Source organism: Acartia tonsa, chromosome 8, assembly GCF_053477335.1.
Source record: "Acartia tonsa isolate MP-2025a chromosome 8, ASM5347733v1, whole genome shotgun sequence".
Classification (NCBI taxonomy): Eukaryota; Metazoa; Arthropoda; class Copepoda; order Calanoida; family Acartiidae; genus Acartia; species Acartia tonsa.
In genome coordinates, this window is record NC_137267.1 from 20,394,812 (window position 1) to 20,420,272 (window position 25,461).

At 31.5% G+C, this 25,461-nt stretch overlaps 1 protein-coding gene across 1 annotated transcript; it reads left to right on the plus strand.

Annotated features, from left to right (window-relative positions):
* Positions 1-1,489: 1,489 nt before the first annotated feature.
* LOC145326199 (solute carrier family 13 member 2-like) lies at positions 1,490-25,168 on the plus strand. Its single transcript, XM_080169364.1, has 20 exons — positions 1,490-2,412; positions 9,890-10,023; positions 10,696-10,804; positions 11,791-11,831; positions 12,579-12,649; positions 13,142-13,197; positions 14,551-14,672; positions 16,455-16,503; positions 16,756-16,809; positions 17,341-17,420; positions 17,647-17,754; positions 18,714-18,827; positions 19,338-19,424; positions 19,883-19,994; positions 20,298-20,370; positions 20,929-21,037; positions 21,530-21,580; positions 23,507-23,642; positions 24,256-24,307; positions 24,568-25,168. The coding sequence occupies exons 1-20, from the start codon at positions 2,409-2,411 to the stop codon at positions 24,704-24,706; spliced, it is 1,701 nt and encodes a 566-aa protein (XP_080025490.1). The 5' UTR covers positions 1,490-2,408; the 3' UTR covers positions 24,707-25,168.
* The last annotated feature ends 293 nt before the right edge of the window (positions 25,169-25,461 follow it).

Below are 25,461 nucleotides of genomic sequence, written 5' to 3' on the forward strand. Positions count from 1 at the left end.
GGTTGATAAATTTATGTATGTCCCCAATAATGATAAACAAATCATTACATCCATAATATTATTTCAAAAAATGATTAGATACTGCTAGTTTGAATCAACCAATCAAGATTTAATAAAAGTACCATTAACATTTAAGGTAACAAATGAGAGAATGTGTTAATAAAACTTTGGGTACCAGTATAATAAAACTTTGGGTACCAGTATAATATACACTTCAATGTCTCCTTCCTCCCCTGCTACGTAAGATACTTGAAATATTAAAGAATATGGAAAATGGTTAAGAAAAATGGTATCATAATCCACGAATTAAAGGAACTAATCATGTGGCCGTTCCCAAGATTTATAGTATCACAAGAAAAAAGATATTTGGCGGTTTTCCTAAAAGTGCTTAGTACTTTCAGCTTTTGCAACGGCCAACCCAGGTTATGAAAGTACCAAACTATGCATAAAATTTTGTAAATATGTGTAAGAAATATTATTATCATTTTGTATGCTTATGTTGAAATACATCTATCTATCTAATCATAGAAACCCCCTCTCTTCTATTGCAAAATTAATAGTAGTTTTTCTTGTGTTTGTTGGGTTAGGTTGTATTGGGTACTGGGTAACTAGGGTTGAGCTGGTTCTATGCTCGCTGGCCACTTTCAGGGAAAGCATAATTTTAGTAAGTTACAGGAAAAATATTAAGTTTGTATATTCCACATATGCATATTTTTCGTCCAGACATCTTTAAGAAATAAAGTAAAATTTTTTCAAAAGATTAAGTTTTTTTAAGCTTATTAGTGCATTTTCCGAGATATTATTCTTATAAAAGATATAAACTTACCAGTAAAACTAAAAAGTTGTAATTTACAAATAATTGTTTTTAGGAAACCACACCATGCGCAAATGCATTTTTACAGAAAATCAAATTTCTTTTTGGGTGCGGCACTTGGGGTATGGTTTTGAAATAATTTTCTAATACTATTAGCATAAACATTATTAAATGTTATCTTTGGAGGATTTTTTTCCAATGTATTTCAGTTTGAAGGGTTTTTTGTTAATGTTTTTGAAAACATTGAGAATAAAACTAATCTTTATGAGAATCAAGATTTGTTTTGGTCATTTTATAATTATATGTTATATTCAAATTATAAAAAATCTTGCCTATACAATATAAAATTTTCTAGAAAATATTCGACAGAATTATTAAATATTTATTCCATATATGTTAAAACAAACAATAAATCGTTTAACACTTTCTTATCTTTTATCAATTAAAATTTTAATAATGAAAATTTCCATTGTCAAATATTACAACTCCTAGTGCCACATATCAGCCAAGCCCTCACCCACCTTATTTTGGTCCAAGGGCCCCCTTTCCTCCCCCCTACTTCCTTTAAGTTAAACTGGAATACCCTAGAAGCACAGCGAACATTTAGATAAAGAGAGAGAGAGAGAGAGAGAGAGAGAGAGAGAGAGAGAGAGAGAGAGAGAGCAGGAGTGGAGGGATTGGGCAATGGGAAATTAAATAATGAAAGTGATAAAGCTCCTAGGACCTATAGCACAGTTTTATCAAGAAAAATGAACATTTTACTGGGTGCAAACTCAATAAAATTTATGGAACAAACCATTTTTCACGAAAAACATAATTATTTATGTCTTTTGAATTTTAATTCTGCTCTAATTGATGATTAATTATTGATCTTAGTCTGCTATAATAATAATAGCTTACGGCAATCGTGTTTTTTTCTTTAAACTCACATATTATCGCATGCGTCAATTGAAAAAAACTTTGGGTATTTTTTTAAATCCTGATTAGTAGGTACACATTTAATTTCCACAAATAATTTAATGTATAAAAAGGGGTAATAATGTTTATGATCATTAGGGATGAACATAAATATAACGTGTATTGTCTTATCCCTTAATATTTCTGTCTAAAATTTACCCGTTTCTTTAGCCCTGACATGAAAGAGACAGCCGAACAGGGTCAATAATACGCGCGTAAGCTGTCGTTTTTCTTATCTCTGTGCGTCAGCCCAAGTCACCCCCCGCATTCAGACTTATTTACCAATTCCCCACGCTTTAACCCATCCCCACATTGCGCCTGTAGGGGGGATTAATAGAACCAAAACAGGGGGGGGGGGGCACTTTTTTTAGAAACCAGATAATTATATGTATATTATGTATATATGCCTGTATTCATTATTTTTACCTAGTAGTAGACTTCAGATCATCAAGCAGAGAACAAGTGAAAAAAAAAGACTAAAATCACATTATAATTTGCTTAGAAATATGGATTTTATTATTTTGTGACATTCCACAAAATATTTAATTTTAATTAGAAGAAAAACAATTGAGAAGTGAGAAAAAAGACACTTAATCAAGTTCAACATCAAACAGAAGAACCAAAAAATCTCATCACAATGCGTAAGTAACATTTTATTTATTTTTCATATTCTTTAGAAGCGAATTTTTATTTTTTTAATTGACAGCTGAATTTTTATACAAAAATATCTAGTCCAATCAACAACTAGTATAAGATGGTCAGTCCTTCTGTCGGTAATGTTACACAAATACAAATAACAAGACATATGACAACATATTTTTTATGGCAACTAAAAATCTGATCCTTAAATAAATTTTTCCTTATTTTCATTATTGATTATTTTGGCTTAGCCACTAATGGATGTTGTCATTTTTGTTATTTCATTTTTCATATCTTTTTTAATGAATTAGTTTTCGTGCAGTAAATTTTGTAATGAAACAGGTGGATTAGAAAATTATATTTTTCATTGTAGCATACAATTTTTTTTTTCATGTTGCAAAACATTCAGGAAAAGGGATTAGAAAGTAAAATAATTAAAAACTAATTGTTGAAACCTTGGGGAGTAGATAAAAAGATAAACACTCTCTGATTATGATAAACAAATTATCCCATTTGTTGATTAAAATTGGAACACTGAATGGCATTTATAATAAAAATCTTTACGACTGACGTAAAATCGACCTTCAACTTGAAAATATTGTTGTCGACATTATGAACAACAATAATCTATAATATTAGAATCTTTTACAATTTAACTCTCTTCAATCCTTTGTTTATGGTTTCTTAATTCATTTTTTTACAACAACTTATCTGCTGAATCAATATAAAAACCAGAAATTTTCTTTCTTACTGCCACGTTAATCAAAATATTATTAAAATTTTGATTAATTGGAGACACTTAGCAAATAAATGAAATGGGTACCACACCATTAAAGCTTTTTTTTGTAACAAGAATAGAACCATGCAAAGCTAGATGTAATTTAGGTACATTTTTAATAAAATCACCAATTTTTCTAAAAGACATTCAGAAAGGCAACTTTGTTGTGTCAAATTATACTGAATCAAAGTAAATTAAGATATGGGTTTGACAAATTTAATAGTCAAAACTACAAAATATATATACCTAATTAATATTTTTTCTTTAAAACTTAATTCTCAATTTTTTTATTATTACAAGTGGCTATACTTTATAAATGATTTTTAAGAAATTACCCCTCATTGTGGTAAAACTTTTTGTACATCCCCTTTTTTCAAGTAATGTATTTTACCAAAAGGAGGAAAAGAAAGCAGTAATGTAAAAAAGAGGGGGGGGGGGGGTCATGGGGCCGTTGTTGGGAAAAATGATAGTACGTCAATAAAAATGGTAAATGCCAACCGCCGCCGAAGAAAATTATTCATGTGCATCCGATTTGAAAATTGCTATTCTAAGCGGACAACAAGATTTTTATTTTGATGCGCGTCAAAGCCGCAAAACAATCAGATTTCCTATCTTTAAAAAAAAGATTTAAAGATAATTATCAATCAAATTTATGATTCGGAACAAATAGAAATAAATATATAATTTCTTGATGTTTTAACAAAATTTATTGTCTTTTTGTCATTATTTACAGATTTGTTTTCTTACTTCTCCATTTTAAGGCCTTTTTCTTGTACATAAAGTGGGGAAAATTTCAAAATATTTACCTCTTTTGAACTAGGTGTTCTCATTCTCTAAAATATGCAACAGAGGTTGAAATATGTACCTTTAAAATATGTAACTTTAATGTCCTTTTATTTTTATGAATGTTATCATCCTTGTTTTTCTTCTTTGATATATGAATGGATATAGAATATACGTGGATATTATGACAGGGGAAAAGTTGTTATCATTTAAGGTTTTTTAAGATGTAAATCTTTTATAGTTCCGTTCGTTCATCCAGAAGGAGGGTAGGGTGTGGGGTATAAGGGGTTTATGGGGGGTTATTGTTATTTATCCAGCTACACGTTTCAGTTTTTTTAGAGAATATTATAATCTGGTGTAAGATCCAAGTAATAATAAATCCAATAATATATCCTTGTTCACACAGCTTTTAAAATATAAGGAGTGGCGTCTGAGTGGTATTTTCAGGGAGGAAGGGGACATTGGACTGTAAATTACACTGGTACCCCAACGTTTCATAACCACGTTCCCGCATTCTTTGGATAACATATTGATTTTTCCATCAGTAATTTTAATCTACAGAATGGGTTATGTTGTTTATCATTATCACGGTTTTATCTTTCATTGTCTTATCCCTTGAGATCTATGGTTATTTTTCTGTTAGCATTTCCTGCATATCAGTTTTAATAATGGAATAATATTTGTTTTAAGATTTTTTTCTTACCATATTCAACTTATGACGTTTTATTATTACAGGCATCATAATTGAAAGTATTAAAAATTGGGTGTATCTTTTAAAAATATAGGTTAGCTCCTAGTTGGTTGATGGGTATACACATTTTTGAGATAGGGTACATCAGTACACATCTTTTAACCCTTTAATTTTTTTAAGTTAGAATGTTTTTGAATCTAATTTTTAATAAAAATACACTATTTTAAGAAATGAAGATAAATTTCGTTTTCAGCAATCTTTTAAATTTGTTTTGTCTTTTGTAGAAGTAAATCAAGCAATATTAGCCCTTTAAATTACAAAATTAGAAATAGAAATATAATAGTTTATTGCTTTTGGAAGCTGTCAAATCCAAAGTATTTATTACTATGCGCATACACTTCCGCACATGGTATCACAATATAAAATTATCAGAACTGCATATCACAGTAGGGCTCGGCAGCCGCGCGTCAGCAGTCTGTAAGCCACAGAGGAATAATCTTTTACAATGTTAAAAATCAGGTGGAAGTATGAACCTGACTCAAGTATGGCAATATATGGCACTCTTTTTAAAAATATTCAAAGTTTAACAAGTAATCAATCTAATTCTTTCCTAGCTGACCCCCAAAATGTTTTATTTTTGTTTTTACGATGTTATTTTTGATGAGCAGAAAATCTTTTTAGACACGCACACAGAAAGAATAATTTCACCAAATAAATAAAGTAAATCTAGATGCATAATCAGTAAATTGGACTAATAAGAACACATTTCCGAAACATTCGGCCATAACATTGGTTAAACCGTGTACACTTTCTGGTTTGAAAGGGCAGTTATTTTTTATTTCATACACATATAATAAGTCATCTATGAATGGTTGACTTTCTTTGCTAGTTTTTGCAAAATCTTTTTGTCCAAAATTTTCGACACTCGAATTAAAGGAATAATCATGTGACAAAATAAAAACAAAATCCTTGTCTGCTAGAAATTTCTTATCACGTTGGACAAATTTTTATGTATGACGGTCCCTTTAGGGTATTAGATCTATTTTTTACCCAAAGCTGACAATATACTAGTAATGTCTGGTTATAATAATAATGGTAAAATAAAAAAGTTCCGCCGCCAGCCAATAGAAAAAGCCTTCCGCCAGCTTTGGGCCTTGTATCTAGGCCTAGCGCCAAGAGGGGAGAGAAAGAGTAATAATAAAAGCAAAGGATGGAGACAACCATTAGCGTAACAGAAAAGACAATGTTAATTATCAAATCTTTTTTCATACATCTATGACAATAATACTAAATAAAATCTTTGCATAAGCGGCTGGAAAAAATTAGCTGCATGGCTGTTTCCACAGAGCTGCGCGTTAGCCTTGCGGCTGTCGATCTTTAATTCAAATCTAATAGAATATACAAACTAATTTGGGGTTATGCTATAAAAATGGAATTAAAGGAAGGATGACAACATCCTTAAAACAAAACGGGAAATATAAACAAATATTTAGTAAACATTTTCAAAGCTAAATAAATTGTTGTTAGATAAATAGTTATAGGGATGTATGGACGGACAAACTTACATTAATGTTGAATATTACTTTACTGTTCTATTTTCATTATTTTTCTCAACGTATTTGACTAAACTTGGTTAAATATCTTTGTAGTTGCTTAACCAGCCTTGAGCCAATAGTTGCATTTTGTTTAAATTATTTCCAGCAAATAAAATAATTTATTTAGTTGTATACAATGAAAAAATAAGCATATTTTATTAACAAATAAATCATTAAATTAAATTAAAACCTAAACAATTGTTTAGATGTAAATTTTTTGAGTAGAAAACACACAATAATTGTCAAATGCTTAAAATTGTCCCACCTTTAAAGGGACAGCTATAATTTTTTTTTGATTTATCAAATTGTTGATTTTCAAGTTTTTATTTCAGCTAGTTTTTTATATATTTATCAAAAATAAATTTAAATAGAAAAATAAATTAATAAAAAAAAATTTTATTTACAAATCTCAAATAATTTTTAAAAATAAACTTTGATATTTAAGTTCCTCTTTTAAAATTGCATGTATATAATATGCAGAAAGTTTAGGGACCGTAAGGGATAGGAGTAGGACAATGAACGATAACTTGATGATGGTAAATTACACCATGTATAGATTATTTAAATCATTGGTGTATAAGTTTGAATACGGCTGGTTTGTCCAACCAAATAGCCGATGTAAGATTATGTGGTAAAAAAAACTTTGGGTACAAGTATAATTGATAGTCCAATGTCCCCTCCCTCCCTGGGGTGTTGGGAGTGGCAACAACATTGCAACAAAAATGTAATTTTCATAGTTGCCACATACACACACAGCTTCATTTCATAAAGTGCAATAAACTGTAAGAAAAATTAGCCTCCACACCCTCAACCACCCCCCCCCCCCCCGACATGTGAATTTTACCTACTTTCTAGTTTCTCACGTCTTTATTAACCTTAAAAGTGCATGTGTAATGTGCATGTGTATGAGCGTAAAATCATTTAAAAAGCCACCCTCCCTTTTTTAGGATTTCTCCCTCTTTCGTGAATTTTCTTGGATTTTCCACTAAATTTAGACTTAATAATCGCATTTGATGCAAATATTAGACACCAAGAAACTAAGAATTAAAGCGTCCCTTTTTTATGCATCTCCAATTTTTACAAGTAACTATTTATACACCTATATATTTATGTATTTGCTGACCTTTAAATTGCATTTTAAAACTTGTATATAATTATCAAAAGTCACTGTAAACACTTTTATTGCCAGAAAAAACACACACTAAAAGGAAAAACATGAAAAAAAATTGTTATTTGATTTTTTTTTAACTTATCATAGGTATTGTTAGTATTTTTGCATTTTTAGAATTAAAAATATAATATCATACAAATTAATATTATTACAGTGGAAATTTCCAAAAATTATTAAAATCTTCAAGAATATTCTAGAATGTTCTATGAAGTTATATTATTTTAATAATCACGAAACTTATTATAAAAACAACCAATTTTTAATTTGGGGGGGGGGGTAGATATACCACACTTTTCTGGGATCTTGCTGAGTCAAGTATCAACTGTTGGGAATATCAAAGGATGACTCCATGCAAAATTTGAGCCGGATCCGGCCAAAACCGGCCGTGAATTTTATGAAAAACCGGTTTTTTCCGGTTTTTAGGGGGTATCTGTAAATCGATTCAGCTGGAGCAAAACCGGTTAGAGGTACAAAAAATTTTACTTCACATGAAATTTAGCCAATGCAATTGCCTACAAAAATGTACTTCATCATCAACTTGATTGGACAACTCTTTCCCCTCCTAAATGTCCATTTAAACCTCGGAAACGGCAAAAATCGCCAAAAATCACGCCTTCGGCGGCAAATAACGGCTAAACGGTCAGCCGGAGGCGAATGAAACATAAATAAAGAAATGTCTGCCTCAAAAAGTTGTTCAACATCAAAGAGATGCTTGAAGTCTCTAAAACGACTCCTTCCCCTCCTTTAAGGGGAAAAACTGAAAAAACGTGATTTTCAAAAGTATGCCCACTTCGTGGGTGTGGGGGGCACTGAACCCGTCACCCCAGGGTCACCAAATATAAAGTCTAGGCGGCCCACAATGCTGAATTTTCACCAAGTGAAAGTCTTGTGTCATTATCTTTTATGAGAAAAAAGTTATTAATTAATTAAAATTTCAAATTGTGATTTTTTGATGGATTTCTTTGATGAAATGACAGGCTGGTCAATTTTTAGGCCATTTTTTGCGGTTTTTGGGCCGTCACGCCCAAACGGTTTGAGATAATCTCACGGGACCTTTTGCCCAACCTAAGTCTGGTTATTTGTGAGGTCTAGGAAAAAAAACAGACTTACGCAAAAGATTATAATGATAATCTTTACACAGAAAAATGGCACGAGGTGAGGGTTTGAGGGGGCAAAATGAGCCGACCAGCGATTTTTGACGGCACGCAGCGACGTCGTGCTTCATCCAATCCGGGATTTTTTTTTTCTTAGACCTTACAAATAACCAGGCTTAGGTCGGGCAAAAGGTCCCGTGAGATTATCTCAAACCGTTTGGGCGTGGCGGGCCGAAAACAGCAAAAAATGGCCTAAAAATTGACCAGCCTGTCATTTCATCAAAGAAATCCATAAAAAAATCACAATTTGAAATTTTAATTAATTAATAACTTTTTTCTCATAAAAGATAATGACACAAGACTTTCACTTGGTGAAAATTCAGCATTGTGGGCCGCCTAGACTTTATATTTGGTGACCCTGGGGTGACGGGTTCAGTGCCCCCCACACCCACGAAGTGGGCATACTTTTGAAAATCACGTTTTTTCAGTTTTTCCCCTTAAAGGAGGGGAAGGAGTCGTTTTAGAGACTTCAAGCATCTCTTTGATGTTGAACAACTTTTTGAGGCAGACATTTCTTTATTTATGTTTCATTCGCCTCCGGCTGACCGTTTAGCCGTTATTTGCCGCCGAAGGCGTGATTTTTGGCGATTTTTGCCGTTTCCGAGGTTTAAATGGACATTTAGGAGGGGATAGAGTTGTCCAATCAAGTTGATGATGAAGTACATTTTTGTAGGCAATTGCATTGGCTAAATTTCATGTGAAGTAAATTTTTTTGTACCTCTAACCGGTTTTGCTCCAGCTGAATCGATTTACAGATACCCCCTAAAAACCGGAAAAAACCGGTTTTTCATAAAATTCACGGCCGGTTTTGGCCGGATCCGGCTCAAATTTTGCATGGAGTCATCCTTTGATATTCCCAACAGTTGATACTTGACTCAGCAAGATCCCAGAAAAGTGTGGTATATCTAGGGGGGGGGGGGACATTGGACTGAAAATTAGTACCAAAAGTAATTGTATTGCTCATTCGTTGGATTTATAACTTGGGATACTTAAAATCTTGATTGTATGGTTCAGTCTAGCAGTGTTTCAACTTTTTAGCTGCAGAAGGGGTAACTTTGTTCATCATATTTCAGGATAAAAAAGATCCTTGGTAAATAGATGTCTGAGTAAACTGTCTACATTGGAAAAATAGCATAAAACCATCCATATATGTAGAATACTATCCCGGGAGCTATCTGAAGCTTGTCTAAAATGCAGAACTTATTAGAAACAAAGTTATTAAAATCTTAAGCGTCAGACAAAAAAAAACTTACTACTTTACATATATAAGAGTATAACAATTTAATAATATTTTTCTTTATTTTCAGTCCGCATATTTGATTTGCGGATAGTGCGACAGTTCATGGTCATGCTGCGGTTTTGGCGGGCCTACATTTCCATCATTGCGCCTTTTGCTCTTTTACCCATCCCATTCCAAACCGATGACCCAGCAATCCAAAAAGTAAGTAATTATAGATAAATATGTTGATAGTTTTGGATAAAAAAAGGTTTTTTTCTCCAGAATTGTTTCCAAACCGATTAATATCCTGTGGATTAGAACCGGTTCGATCGTAGCCATACTGAAAAATCATATACAATACATATATTCGAATTTCATACAATTTTCCACGAATATTAAAATAAAACATGTTTTGTTAGCTCTGGCTTTAATCTTGTAATTTTTCATTTTAATATCCACGGATGACTGTCCATAACCCATACCTTTAAAGAAATCACACCTATTCATTCATAGATTTTATTCATTTTTATTACTTTTGATATTTGTGCAAAAAAATACAATAGGTAAAATTTGCAATTAAAATAGGTCAATTGATTCAATTTTTGCAAAAATCAAAATATTTGTTATATTCCATGTTATAATAGTTATTTAACGCATCTTATTATAGATGGCTTTCCGTGGATATTATATTGAAAAATTATAAGATTTTTTTTTGAAAAACTGGTATTAATCTCATTATTTTTCTTTTGATATTCGTGGAAAATTCGTTCTTCCAGTAAATGGAAAGGGGATTGTGTGAAAGGGGGGAATCGTTATTTCAGCCCGTCGCGAAATTAATTAGAGAACATGAAAATATGGTGTAATCTCCAAGTTACAATATATCCATTTTTGTAGGCACTATGGTGCGGGTACACAATCTTGTTGTGTGCCGTGTACTGGGTGTGCGAGTGTCTACCCCTGGCCATCACATCCCTCATCCCTGTGGTAGTTCTTCCTTTGGCAGGTTAGTACATCTCTTTATCCCTGTTACATCATTGTGTTGGAGTACAATTGTAAGTGTCGATATTTTCAACTTGAATTTTTACCAATGAATTTTAATATACGTGGATAATACGACAGAGGGGGAATATTTCATCAATTTATATGGCTAACATGGACATCATTTATTGGTCAGTTTGTTCATCCAGTAGGAGAGGAGGGGATGGTGTAAATGGGGTGGATGTTATCGTTTTTTTAATTAATTCTCATTTACTTATTATTTAAATCCTGAAAGTTTTGGGTAGGTTGAAACCAACCTATTCCTGTATCTATTTAAATAGATAATAAAAGAGCAAATTGATCTAATCACCTTTTTGGCTTTGCAATTTCCGGTTGCATACTCATTCAAGGTTAATTCTATAAAGGGTTAAAAAATACACAGATTTATTGACATTACCTGCAATAAATTGTAATTTGTGGATTTTTTTTACTTCGCCAGTAAGAAAAAAACGAAGTATAATTCTAAGATATTTTCAACCTTTATTAAAGATACAAAATTTTCATGCCATTTTGATGTGGGGTTTAATTGAGGGAGGGAGGGGACATTAAGCTGTTCCCCAAAGGTTTATTTATTATAACTTTTTTTTATAAGCAAACGACTTTTGGGACTAATTTTGTGCAGCAACACTGGGGATGTACATCAATTTATGGAACATTGTCTTATTCCTTTAAATCCCTGGATTTAAAGGAATTAATACCATGGGCAACCATGTTCATTAATAATAGTGCTAGGACAAAAAAGTAAAACAGATAAAACTGATCCTTTCATACTAACAAACTAACAAAAAAGGTAATTTTAGAAAATAAATAAATTTATTTTTTATTGTGCTCAAAAATGTACTTTTAACCACGATTGTCATTTTGCCTTCATTTTTTTCAATTTGAAAAAAAATTGGCTTATCATAAATCATTTAAAATTGAGATATTTTTAACTTAATTTATAATTTTTAGGTGTTATAAGCACAAATGAAGTATGTAAGAATTATTTAAAGGTAAATATAAATTTTTTCCTGTATTCATTCGAAACCGATTCTAATCCGGTGGATTAGAAAGGGTTCTCATCCATACGAAAAAACTATGTCTACTAGCATCGTATTATATTTAGTTTTCTACGAATATAAAAATGTACGATCATAAGATTAAAACCAGTTTTTTAGCCCCGAGGTGCCGAGTCTTATAATTGTACATTTTTATATCCGTGGAAAGCCGTTTATAATACGATGCGAGAAATAACTAATATGGTATAATTCTGTCTTTTTTTTAAATCTAAAATATTTCTCTTTCTTATTTTTGCACAATCACATGTTCTATTAATAAGAAGCTTTTCTTTAAGTCCTTCTGTCCGTCCGTCCAGGACAATTAGCTCTTTTTTTATTTAAACATATTAGATTTGTCCTATTGATTTCAAATTTTGCATGATGTTTCCCATAACAATTAGATACGATTTAGGAAGTATAGCAACTCTATAATCGTTACCAGAAAATCCGTACTTTCATTTAAAATATGCGAATTAATAACTTTTTGACAACAAATTTTAGTATGTTATAATTATCCTATTCATCTGATTTTTTGGAATACTGATTCCCATTCTTACAATTTTGATTAGACTTATGCATTGATATTGTGCTTATAAAGTTATGACACTCTACAAGTGTCATTGTTCGTTTGTTGTTTTTATGTATGTTGTAATCCTTGTTTTGTTAGAAATCTCCAGAGATAAAATGCAAATACTTTTCTAGGGCACGAACATGATGTTTTTGGCTGGCTTGATAATGGCCGTTGCAGTCGAACATTGTGGACTCCATAAAAGGTAAATGACAGACAAACAGACAGTCATTTATGGTTTACATAGATGCTACGCTACTAAAATGTATTATTTTCTCATGTCTATTTTTAAACCATTTAAAAGGTATTTTATCAATAGGTCAAAAATATTATAAAAAATTTTATTATCGATTTTTATAAAACTTTTTAGTAAGATTGACGTAGATTATCTAATAATGGTTTAATTTAAGTAATAAAGATTAATAGATTTCTAAAGGGATAAGACAATGACCGATATATTTATGTACATCCTCAATTATTATATACATAATTAACCCATCTGTAGATTACAATAAGTTTTTGAAACATTTTGGCACTCAACTGAATGTACCAACCAATAAAATTTCAATTTAAGTCCCCAAAGTTGTTGTGTTAACGATACTATGAGACTTTGGGGAATAGTGTAAAAAACATCCCAATTTCCCCAAAATCCCTAGTCAACTTTAGCTAGAAGATTTTTAATAAAACAATATTTCAGATTGGCGTTGAATATTATCAAGGCTCTTGGTGTGAGCAGGGCCAGACTTATGTTGGGTAAGTCTTTTCTAGTATTCATTCGAAACCAATTAATATCCAGTGTGTTAGAATCGGTGCTATGCCATACTGAAAAATCATGTATCATATCGTTTTTTAGACAATTTTCTGCGAAAAATATAAAAAAGTTAATAAAATCATTGTGTTGGATTGAGTCTTCGGCCCTTCTAGGCCAATGAATCAGACTTTGATTCCACAGCTTTTGATTTTACTACCGCGGAAAACTGTCTATAATACGTAGATACGATAAATAACTGGTAATTAATTGCTTGTAATATTTTAATCTGGTAGATTTTTTTCACCATTGGAAGATTTTTAAAAATCATTTCCTAAAATTAAATTCATTGCGACTTCATTAGACTATGATATAAAAGTTACTTGTAAAATTATCCATTGTTTTATTCTTTTGTAAAATCTGATAATTTTCAATTTCTCAACTAATTAGGGATTTTAACTTTTGATTCATGATTTCTTTGTCATTTATATAAAAAATATCAGTCACTATTTTCTAGACTAGGGGATACACTTCTACAGGCCTCTAGGGGTAATGAAGACCAAAGGGCAAAGGTTTTTTTTTTGGATATGGGTGTTTTCAATTGGGAGGGGGATGAAGTACAATCCCCCCAAAAAAAGATGTAAACCCATCCTGGACCTATAGGATGCTTCACTGAAACGTAAATCTATAAAAAAAAAAGATCTTTAAATTACCCCTTTGATAATAAAAAGCCTCAATTAATCAACTTCAGAAAGAAAACAAACCAATAACTTCTCATCGCCCAAGGCCTTATTTTCTGTTCCCCTTTTCCTTACCTCCTTTTTTTTAAATTAGAAATAATGGGTGTAATTTTGGATGGGCCTAATAATACTTTCTTTTCGCCACGCTTAATGTGTTCTACAAGCATTATATTGTCAAGTATAATGCCCTTTCTTGAATTTTATAGCCAAATATACTTAATAGTAGCGAAGCTTCTCTATAATGTCCGTCTGTCCTCCAGTCTCATCAGTCCATAACAAAAGTTAAACTGCAGATTTTTTTGTTCTTTGTGTCCATTAAACATTTGCTCAGTAAATCACTGTATTCTTTTGTTCATCCAAAATTTTTGCGCTTCCCTACTTATCGATGATGTCTTTTTATTCTTGTTCTCTTATGAAATCTGCACATATTCTAAAAGCGGAAAAATCCGCTTCCTATTTTTTTTTACAGCTGAAGGGTTTTTGTATCTTATGAACAATAAACATCATTAAAAAGACAAAAAATGAAATTATACATAATTATTTTCTTTGCTCATATCTTTGCTATCTTCAATGTTTGCTTTCTTTCTATCGTAACAATCTATCTATCTATCTATCCAGGATTCATGATGTGCTCGATGTTCTTGTCCATGTGGATCTCCAACACGGCGGCTACAGCTATGATGGTTCCTATTGTGGATGCTATTCATGCCGCTACTCATGATAATCAAGATATTGAAGAGGTATGTAGCTTACCACCCTGTAGAATAGTTTAATTCATAGAAGTCCAATGGGGGGGAGGGGGTTAAAGGAGTGTTAACTCCCCCCCCCCCCCAAACTTTGAAACTCCTCATTTATCCCCCTTTAAATTTTAAAAAATAGAATAGATTAACCTCTTCCCCCCTAAAATATTTTGCAAATCCCTAATTTAACCCCCCACCAAAAAAAGCTTGGACGTCCTATTTTAAATATTTTACTTATGTCGCCTGTCCTAGCAAATAATATGGAGATTTTTTTATAAATATCATATTGCCGCTAGAATTAACCAATATGATCTCCTTTTTTTTCTGCTACTTTCTAACAATAAATTATTTGCCACCAGTTTTTGGTAAATTACAATTTAACTTTCTGATTTCTCATGAAAAATTAGAAAGTGTAATTGAACATGGCTGAAAACGCTGTATCCAAAAAAAGTCGCTTTAATGTTGTTCTGGTTATATATTAAGAATTTTGCAACCAGGGCTCGGCAGCCGCAAGTCAGCCGCGACTTAGCCTCAAATTTAAACCCATTTGGACATTTTTTAAAAATAGAGATTGCCATATTTACTATTAAGGTCAGGTTTAGACCTACAGCTGATTTTATAAATTGTAAAAAGTTGATTTTCCTGAGGCTTAAAGACGGCTGACGCGCGGCTGCCGAGCAACTTAATTTCGGTGTCTTAGACAATTTTATATCAATTGACTGATTGGATAAACCAACCAGTTTTTGGCCTCTGACGAAATTTAGGCATATTTATATATGATTCATAAATTTCTTCAAGTTTAAACTTAAAAAATTTTTAAGATAATAAACAACCTATAAATAATTGTTTTTTAGGCAGAGGGACATATAAAGTCAATTATAAAGTAATATAATACAAGATGCATTTTTTTCCAAAAACTTTTGTAGACAGAATTGACGTCCATCTTTATACAACCAGAATCAGGGGATAATGTGATACTTAATACTGCCTAGAAATGAGAATAATGAATTACAATTAAGAAGTCTTTGGGGATAAGACAATGTACGACAAATTTGCTGCTAGTTTTTAACAACTATTTAAGATTTCATGTCCCTAATGTTTTATGACCAACAACCTTTAAAAAACTTTGGGTACCAGTATAATTTACAGTCCTATGTTCTCTTAAAAATTCATCACAGTTTTTGCGCTATTAATTCTTCTGTTTATTTATCTAAACATTTCTGATATTGTAGGTATTATATTTCTTTATTATTCGCAATTATTAGAACCTACGTAGATAATTATTTCAACTATTGGTATTATCCCTATCACAGCTTAGTGGACAATTTTCCCTTTGGGGCCAATATACTGCCATTAACGCCGACATTTTAACCAACATTAAGAACTAAAACCCAGCTTATACCCACAACGAAATTAATTTGGGGAAAAAATCGCGTGATTTTCAGCTGTCGTTGCGGGTCAGCACATAGTAGAAATAGTGACCTTTACAAATGCAACCAAATATTATTTTAGATTTATTTCGCTTGTGGGTTATTCCTTATTACTTACTAAAACTAAACTCTGCGGCGGCCCTAACTTTTTGGAACTACCCTGTACCCAATATAAATTAACATAATTTAGCTTATATGGTTAAACAATATCAAATTGATAATTTCCCCATACCTTTCTACTTTCAATACTTTAAAATAAGAGAGGGGGGAGGAGGGTGTTCTGTGGGGTTTAGCTTAAAAATCTTCGAATTTTTATTTTGAAAATCTTCTAATATTTTGTTTTATTTTCTAGGATGAGAAAGGAGGAAAAAGGAGAAGAAACGAAGATGAAGAAGCTACAGGTATTAAACTTAAATATTGATTTTTTTTAACCCGAACGATTACGTTTTATTATGGTAATTGTCTTTGAAGACGCGAGTCTTTGAATAGATTTAAGGGATATTTAAGCTGAAAAGAAAATTGGGGATGCGTTTAATCGAGGATTGTATGGGAGAGATCTAAAGGGATAAGTTGACGGTAAATAAATGATAATAAACAAAATTAAATAGTTTTATTTTTCATGTTTCTTATTTCCTTTTTTATTTTATATGAAGGAGAGAGCTCAAAGAATATTTTGCTGTTGGCCTGTGCTTATGCCTCTAATATTGGTAAGTTTTAGGGATATTATTCAACAAACTATCTAAATCACAAAAAAAACTGATTTTTATCCGTTTTGAACAAATTTAAGAGTGTTCCAAAAAAGGCATAGTGTTTTAGTATGTTAATTTCCAAGCTTTTAAATTTTAGTTTAAAACATATAAATACAGTTTTTGTGCTATGTATGGTTTTGTGAGCTAATTTGTAAGTGTAAGTAAGGACAGTTTGAAAATGCAAATGGCAAATGCAGTTTAAATCTGATAATTTGCTGGCTGTTTCCCTATAAGTGCCTTGTCAAGCACAGAACACACCTCCCCCCAAAGTTTGAAATAATTAGGAAATAAAGCGGGGTAGTTTTTAGTGTGTTTCTATTTAATTTAGGTCAGGCTAGGTTATATTAGGTAAAAATTAGCCTCGCAGGGTCGAGGGCATTCCACAGGGAAAAGGCATGGATAAAAAAATACTCCCTTATTTTAAAAACACCAAAAAATCTTTAAAAAATTTCATAAAATGATCTAATTATTCTATTTTTTTGCTTGTAGGAGGTACAGGCGTAATTACTGGTTCACCCCCTAACTTGGTTGTTCTCAGCAGTTTAACTGATCTCCTAAAGAAAACTAATGTAATTTTTTATTTTATTTTATCAGGGATCATAATGAATAATACAATAAAACAAAATTACCCCTTATGTAGATAGAATGTTTTGGTTAAAAGTTTAGACATTGCCTGTTTAAACCTGAAACTTTCATAAAAAAAATATATTAAAAAGGGACATACATAGAAACAGGCAGACATCCTACTTTTTATATATTACAACTGAGAAGAATTCAATTTATATTTCTTTTTAGTCAACCAGCATTGGTCAGCCGATGAGCTATGCTACCTGGATGGCGTTCAACGTGCCTTTGATGTTCGTCAATACAATCATGGCATGGGGTGTGCTTCTGGCTTTGGATGTAAGTACTTATACTTTTTTGTCTTTGTTATAGGGTAGTTTTGAATATTTTCCTTGCAAATAAAAATTGCACTAAAATGTTTTTCTATAGCACACAAATATAACAAATTTAATGTTTTTCTTAAAGGATAGAACTTAAATAAGATTTTATATCCCAATTAGTAAATTGAGAACTTTATAATTGGAGGAATTGTATCTGAAACAAAATGTTATATAAAATCATAAAAAAAATTACTATTGCATGATTAATATCATAATAACATTGCATTTTATTTGCTAATTTTCACAGATACAAAGGAAATATAGACAATTAATTTTGATGTTCCAATTAAAATATTAAAAATTAAAGACTTTCGAATAGGATTCTCATGCTTTATAACTATTCTATAATATTATTTGCGGGAAAGGCCTTAGCATCTAGGGACTCTGTATTCGAAAGGGGCAGAGAGGGGATAGAAAAATAGCCTAGAACCAGCCATCCCTAGACTTAAATCTGAAAATAAAGTAGCCTAAAACCATCACAGGGCCTTTGTTGTAAAACCTCTATTAAATAGATGACAAAATCGGTTCAGTAGTTATTGAGACCTTAAGCTTCTTACAAAAAAAACCTTGCTACTTTACATAATAAGATATAGATAATTTTTTAATAGAGATGACCCCCCCCCAAAAAAAAAAAATTCGTTTCGGGGGGGTCATCACCCCTTTACCCCCCCCCCCAATTAAACGTCCTTGGTACCTTAACCTTGCGGAGCTACCCTATATCCAATATAACCTAACCTAATACCTACACTCTCCCCCCCTATTTTAAGTTATTTCATAATATTAGGGGTTGGGTGAGTGCTCGACTAGGTACTTTGAGTGAAACCAGCCCCATTCGTAATCTAATGGTGGAATTTAGATTTTTGCAATATCATATCCTTCCTCATCCTTTATATGATCCTTATTTATATATATTTGTAGAATTACCGATCACGCAACTGTCGCAAGGCCACAGCAGAGGATAATGAGAAGATAAAAAATATTCTTGAAAAGAAAAGGAGAGAGCTTGGATCAATCAGCCTGCATGAGTTACAGGTTGGTTACAATACTTGCAACGCTTATTAGTATGAGTTCTTCCTTGTTTTCTTATAATATACCCCGCCCCCCCCCCTCCCCATCTCCCGCTGTATGAAAAAATAACATTTTCACTATGTAATAAAGTAAGTATCCTGAAATGTTTCCCTATTAGTTAAAAGGAAAAAGGGAAAAAAATAATTAAATAAATCTTCAACTTTTCGGAAATGTTATTAGCGTTTTATGATTTTATTTTAATAAATAAAATTTGTAGAAAATAATGATTTGATATTTCCATTATGTTATTGCGTAGATGATATTTTCTTTTTTAACTACGCACTTCACACTTCACAAACTATAATTTCTAATTTTCAATCATTTTTATGGCAGAAAATAAATAAAAAGTTAATAATTTTCATAATTTCATACATTTACGGGGATAAATATAGAGATTCACAATATTTTCATAAAAAATGGTTAAGAAATTAAGTTTTCAAATATTAGTTTTCTATTTCTCTTTATTTTGCTTAGGTTCTGGTACTGTTTATTTTGCTTGTCCTGTTATGGTTTTTCCAACAGCCTTACTTTATAACTGGATGGGCAGATTTTTTCAAAAAGGTAAATATATGTAAAATTTATAGATATGGTTTCATATATTTTTTTAATATTAGGATGTGTGTCTGTACCAACTTATCTGTCTAACCGCTAAACAGATATGGTTCTCCTTTCCAATGTAGATTTTCATAGCTTCTGTATAAGTAAATAAATATTTTTGGGGAGAGTTCCACCTCCCTCCCAATAGAATCAACCCTAAAAAAATATTTTTCTTTTCTTTTTATAACTAAAATTAATAATAACGCCATTTAACGCCCCTAGAGTCCTCTAAAAGCGTAGCCGCGAGTTTTAAATAATGTTGCAAAGGTAAGGAACCGATTGAGTTGTATCTTTTGGGGAAACTTTCCAGTCAGTCTTTCCAGTCAGTCAGTTTCTAGTCTATTTTGATGCCATTCTTCATATAAATGTTAAGAACGTAGCCGCTTGTAATAAATTACTTTGTTTACACAATTGATTTTTAGGTTCCTGTAGCAAGCGCAACACCTGCCGTATTTATTGTATGGTTGCTATTCCTTCTGCCTGCCAAACCAAACCTTTCAAATCCCTCGGAAGCTCTATTGGACTGGAATACAGGTATGGTGACCAGAGGATTCTACCTGGATTATTCTCTCTTTTATTCTAGTTTCGCTTAGTCTTTCTTTTTAGCAGCGAGGCTACTCTACAGTTTAGTTTGTCTCTCCAACAGACCGTTTGTCCATGGCGCTATGGAGGAATTTGATTTTAGATAGACTTTTGTTATTTAGATTCCCCTTTAAAGCATGCAAAATATAACTTACTCGGTCTGTCAGTCTGTCTGCCATGCTTCAAAAGACATGATTTTATACATATATTGATATTTCTTTGTGCATTTATTGATATGAAAATTTTCTTATTTAGTTGCTAGAAGACTTCCCTGGGGTGTCATTCTTCTGTTGGGTGGTGGTTTCGCCCTTGCTGATGCCACTGAAAAGTAAGTTTTTTCCTTCATATTTTGATACTTATATCATCATTAAGCACTTAAATTCCTTTATAGGCACAATGTAACTTAACAAAGATAATGTAAGTCTCTTTGATTTTCTACATTTTATCATTGCATTGAGAAAAAACTTCATTTGTTAAAATTCATTACAATTTAACCCGAATCAAATAGATGTACTGTGGAGGGTGAGATGGGATAGTAAGATATTATAATAGATATTTCTCGCAGCTTTCCGCGGATACAAATTGTAAAATTATTAGATTAAAACCAGTTTATTTAGCCCCAAGATGCCGAAGGCACAGGGTAAAAAATAGTTTTAATCTTATGATTGTACATTTTTATATTGATAGAAAACTGGATATATAACGATGCTATACATGATTTTTCACTATGGCTGACAACCGGTTCTTATTAATATTAATTGGTTACAAAGCGATACGTGAATAGATTATATATTTCTAGCTATGGTAGATAACAATTAATTAATGTAATTTTTAGTTATCTTTTCTACACCTCTTATTAGTTATTATTATGTTCTATTATTTTTAGATCTGGTTTATCAGCCCTGTTGGCTGCAACACTAAGTAGGTCTCTGAGCGGTATGGGAGACTGGCAGCTCAACCTTCTCATCACATTCCTTACTACTTTTGTTACTGAGGTAAACATTATATTTTTTTGTCTTTTTATTAAGAAAATCATATATTTTAAACTTTTCTACCAATTAAACTTTCTTTTATTTGATGGCTCTTGGGACCTCTAAAATAATGGTCTACAAAATGTTTTTTACACCTTTAAAGCTTTTTAAAGTACATATGAAATGAATGAAATGTATACTAGCCTGCCATTGATAATTTAGTCTGTGTATCGGCATATCATTAGTCATTTGTATTGTATGGCGTAATTTTTAAAGGCACAATAAAGAGCTTCCTACATGTTTTAAAGGAGCTAGGCACTTGAATCATCTTATTTTATTTTCATTCAAGAGGAACAAGTTTTCATGACAACTAATCATGATAAAATTTTAAATCAAGGATTTAAAAAAAAAATATTGCAACTAAAGAACAACTGTTACCCCCTATTTCTATAAAAAGCATTACTGAAAATCAAAATTACACCAAACAAATTATTTTTAATTTTTTAAAAATTTTAGATTGCCTCGAACACAGCTTGTGCTAATATTCTGGTTCCCATTCTTATGGAGGTATGTTGTTTTTAATATTCTATAATATGTAATTCGAGGGAGGGAGTTGACATTGGTTTGTAGATTATACTCGTATCCAAAATTTTATACACCTGAGGTGAATTCTTTAAAAAAAATTGCCTCACTAAAATCAGTTTGCCCCACTAAAATCAGTGAGGCTCACTAAAAATTTAGAGGGGATAATTTTGCCTCACTGGGCAATAGTTTTTTTAAGAATTCACCTCCGTTATTTTACTTATTGCCTCAAAACTTATTGTACTTTTATTTAATTGTGATTAGCTAGTTCCAAACAATTGAGTCCAAACTTTTCAATCAAAAATTTTAATCTATAAATGGGGTTATTTTTGTTATTTATCATATAGGATGTACATTAATTTGTTGTCCCTTAAGATCCCTAGCTAATTTCCATTACCCATCCCTAATAGTTTTTACCACCTAATCAAAATTAATAATTCCTCTCCCTCCCTGAAAGACTATTGATGAGTAATCAAATTCTGCGCATTTCAAATCCAAAAAATTATAGAATTTAAAAAAAACTATAGTAAAGATAGAAAGCACAAATAATTTAAGAGACAGTTTTAACCAGATTCTAAGGAAGTTTTTTATATCTAGATTTGTTTAGTTTAAAATTCATAGGGTGATTTACGCAATATTTTTTCCAACCCCCAAATTATTGAATTAACCTAATTTTGTGGAATAAAAATCCACAACGTTTTAAATGTTCAATAATGCAGAAAATCCTATTTGCTTCTTGAAAATGGTCTTTTTATGTATCCAGATATAACTACTTTCTAGATAATGTTGGTTATTATTATTGGGTGGTTGTCAGGTATCTAAAGGGATAAGACAATGGACGATAAATTGATATACATCCCCAATGACAATACATAAAATGACCCCTTCTGTTGATTGCAGTAAATGGTTAAAACACTAAAAATTCAAGTCCCCAAAGTTGTTAAGCCAACTAATAAAAAAAAACGTTATAATAAAACATTGGGGACTAGTATAATAAATAGCCCCTTGTCTCCTTCTTTCCTGGGTAGTCGGAGAGATAGGATAATGGATGATATATTAATCCCCCCGGACCTTCCGTAATAATAATGAAATTTTCCAGCAACTACTAAATATTTTTTCAATTAAAATTATATTAAGAAGATGATTTTCTGCTCAAATTATTCATTATTAAATTTTCTCCTTTCTAATAATTATAGTTTATAATATTTGTTATACGAAGCGTGCATAATTATTCTAATGCGCCGACAAAAAATAATGTAATTTTATCAAGAAAAATATGCGCTGTTGGCTTTTGACTAAAAATTTCCTGTCTACTTTCTATACAGACTAGCTGATGCGCCCCTATAAAAGAGGGGCTCTATTTTCGAAGGAATATGTAATGGCATAAGAATAGCCTAAAACCATACCCAGACATTTTTTATAAAAATAAAACAGCCTAAAACCATGTCGGGACCTATAAGAGAATACACTGTAAAGGACAACCATATCGGTTTAGCGGTTAGCGAGATCCTTCGCTACAAACAAAAAAAGCTTATTACTTTATCTATACAGATATAATTTAATAAAAAAAAAATTTTTGATTATGCAAACTTTTTATTGAAATATTAGGGAGGGGAGAAAGTCGCTCAAAAAAAATTCTGACGTCATAAAAATACGGGACGAGGAGAGGGAAGTTGGTAAGAAAACTCATTAAAAAAAGATAGATAATCCCTCATTTTTATGACGTCACATGCTGATTTTTTGAGCGACTTTCTCCCCTCACAGATAAAGAAATATAAAATTTTGGATACTTCCATGATTTACAGTACAATGTCCTCTCCCTCCCAAGTTTCACTGACTGACTAATTTAATGCAAAATAGTCTTCACTTGTTCACATGACATGATTAAAATAATTGGTATTTCTGTTTCAGTTGTCTATTGGAATGTGCCTGAACCCCATCTACATGATGTTGGCGGCTGCCATCTGCTGCAGCTACGCCTTCATGCTGCCCATTGCCACAGCACCCAACGCTATTGTCTTCAGCAACAGTTCTCTTAAAACCATAGGTAATTTTTGATACATTTATTACCCTAGATGCTCATTCATTGCACTTTCCAACCCATAACGAGATCGAATTAGTCCTACACAGTGTCCAATTAAGGAATAGCTATCACATTTATTATCCTCTGTAATTGTATGGTTAACCAATTCATTTTCAAACCAATAATGTGGTCAGTTTCTTTCTAAACTTCGCTCCAATTGGTCCAATTAAGCAGGGAGAAGGGAATGATATTCTGACAAACAATTGTAAAGGAAAGTTTCTCCACAACCCCCTTTTCCTCCCTCTTTTACCCATCCCTCTTAAGTCCCATGAAAAAAAAAATTTACTTCCACGATACCTTAAAAGGTTTCGTGATTTTTGTAGAATAGCTACCCCTGCAATTAAGGCATTGGTCGTCTAATTTTCAAATCTTTGTAAATTTTAAAGTTGAATATAATATTATTATGATTAATCCATATCTTACACTTAAAATTAAATTTCTTGGGTTATCTACGTGCTCGTTTTTTCTTGATTTGATGGAAAAAAGGATCAATATTTCTTCTATAAATACTAAATTCAAGTTACACACTAATTAAGTACAAAAAAAAATAATTCTAAATGATATTTTTTTATTTTAGATATGATAAAGATTGGTTTTGTGATGAACATTTTGTGCATTTTTACTACAAAGTAAGTTTTTTTATTAATTCATATAATTTCAGTGTTGTTTACTAATATGCAGAAACAAAAGGATTTTGTGCCTTCTCGCCTTTATAGACAAGCTTATACTCGAAAATTTAAACTCTGAAAATACTTATACTGTAAACCAAAAAGAAATTGTTAGCAATAATCCTTTTGGTCCCTTGGGGCTCAAAATTAGGAATAATTCCGCGGTATCTAATACCCAACGATAAATATTTTCACAAACTAATGATTTTTCTCTTTTTCAGTATTGCTATCAACAGTTGGGGAGTTCCATTGTTTGAGCTTGGCAGTTACCCCTTATGGGCTGATAATGCCAACCCTCTCTGTCTGAACACAACATTGGTTAGTACTACAACAAGCATACCTTCTCCTTTGATTAACTAGACAATTGTCTAGTTTTCTACTTAGATTATTGTTTAGCTTTCAGCTAGACATAATATACTGGTAATTTATATCTATGTAATCAAATAATTTTTTCTTTTTAACTTAAAAATCTCAAAGTTAAATAATTGTTTATAATAGAATCTAGAAATTAGAATTGTTATCTAGAAGCAAAAGACTATAAATCTAAACATTATAGACATTAATCTAGATTTTACAAGTCTAGATGCAAGTCTTAAACGTCTAGATATCTAGTTTTAGAAAACTAGATATAAAGTCTAAGAGGGCTTAGTTATTTAGTCTTAATCGTCTAGATATTTAGTCTCAGATGTCTAGTTATCTAGTCTTAGAAGTCTAGATATCTAATATTATAAATCTAGATATTTAGTCTTAGAGGTCTAGATATCTAGTCTTATAAGTATAGATATTAAGACTTAAAAGTCTAGATATTTAGTTTTAAAGGACGCCTGCAAGAAATAACACGCTTTAACTGCTGAAAGACTGCCACAAGAAGACCCAATACCCCAAATTTAAAGCCTTCAGCTTCAATAACAAAAAAGTTCTAGGCATTTCAAAATAGCATTTTATGTACAATGGAATTTTTGAAAGATTTCCAATGCTCATAAAAGAAAAAACAATATTAAATTACGTCGCCTAGACACAAAATTATAACCTTATCTTTGTCAGAAACTTAGATTGCCTGTAACTGATTACATTTTTACAATAAAAACACCACATTTCATAGTCAAAATCTATGA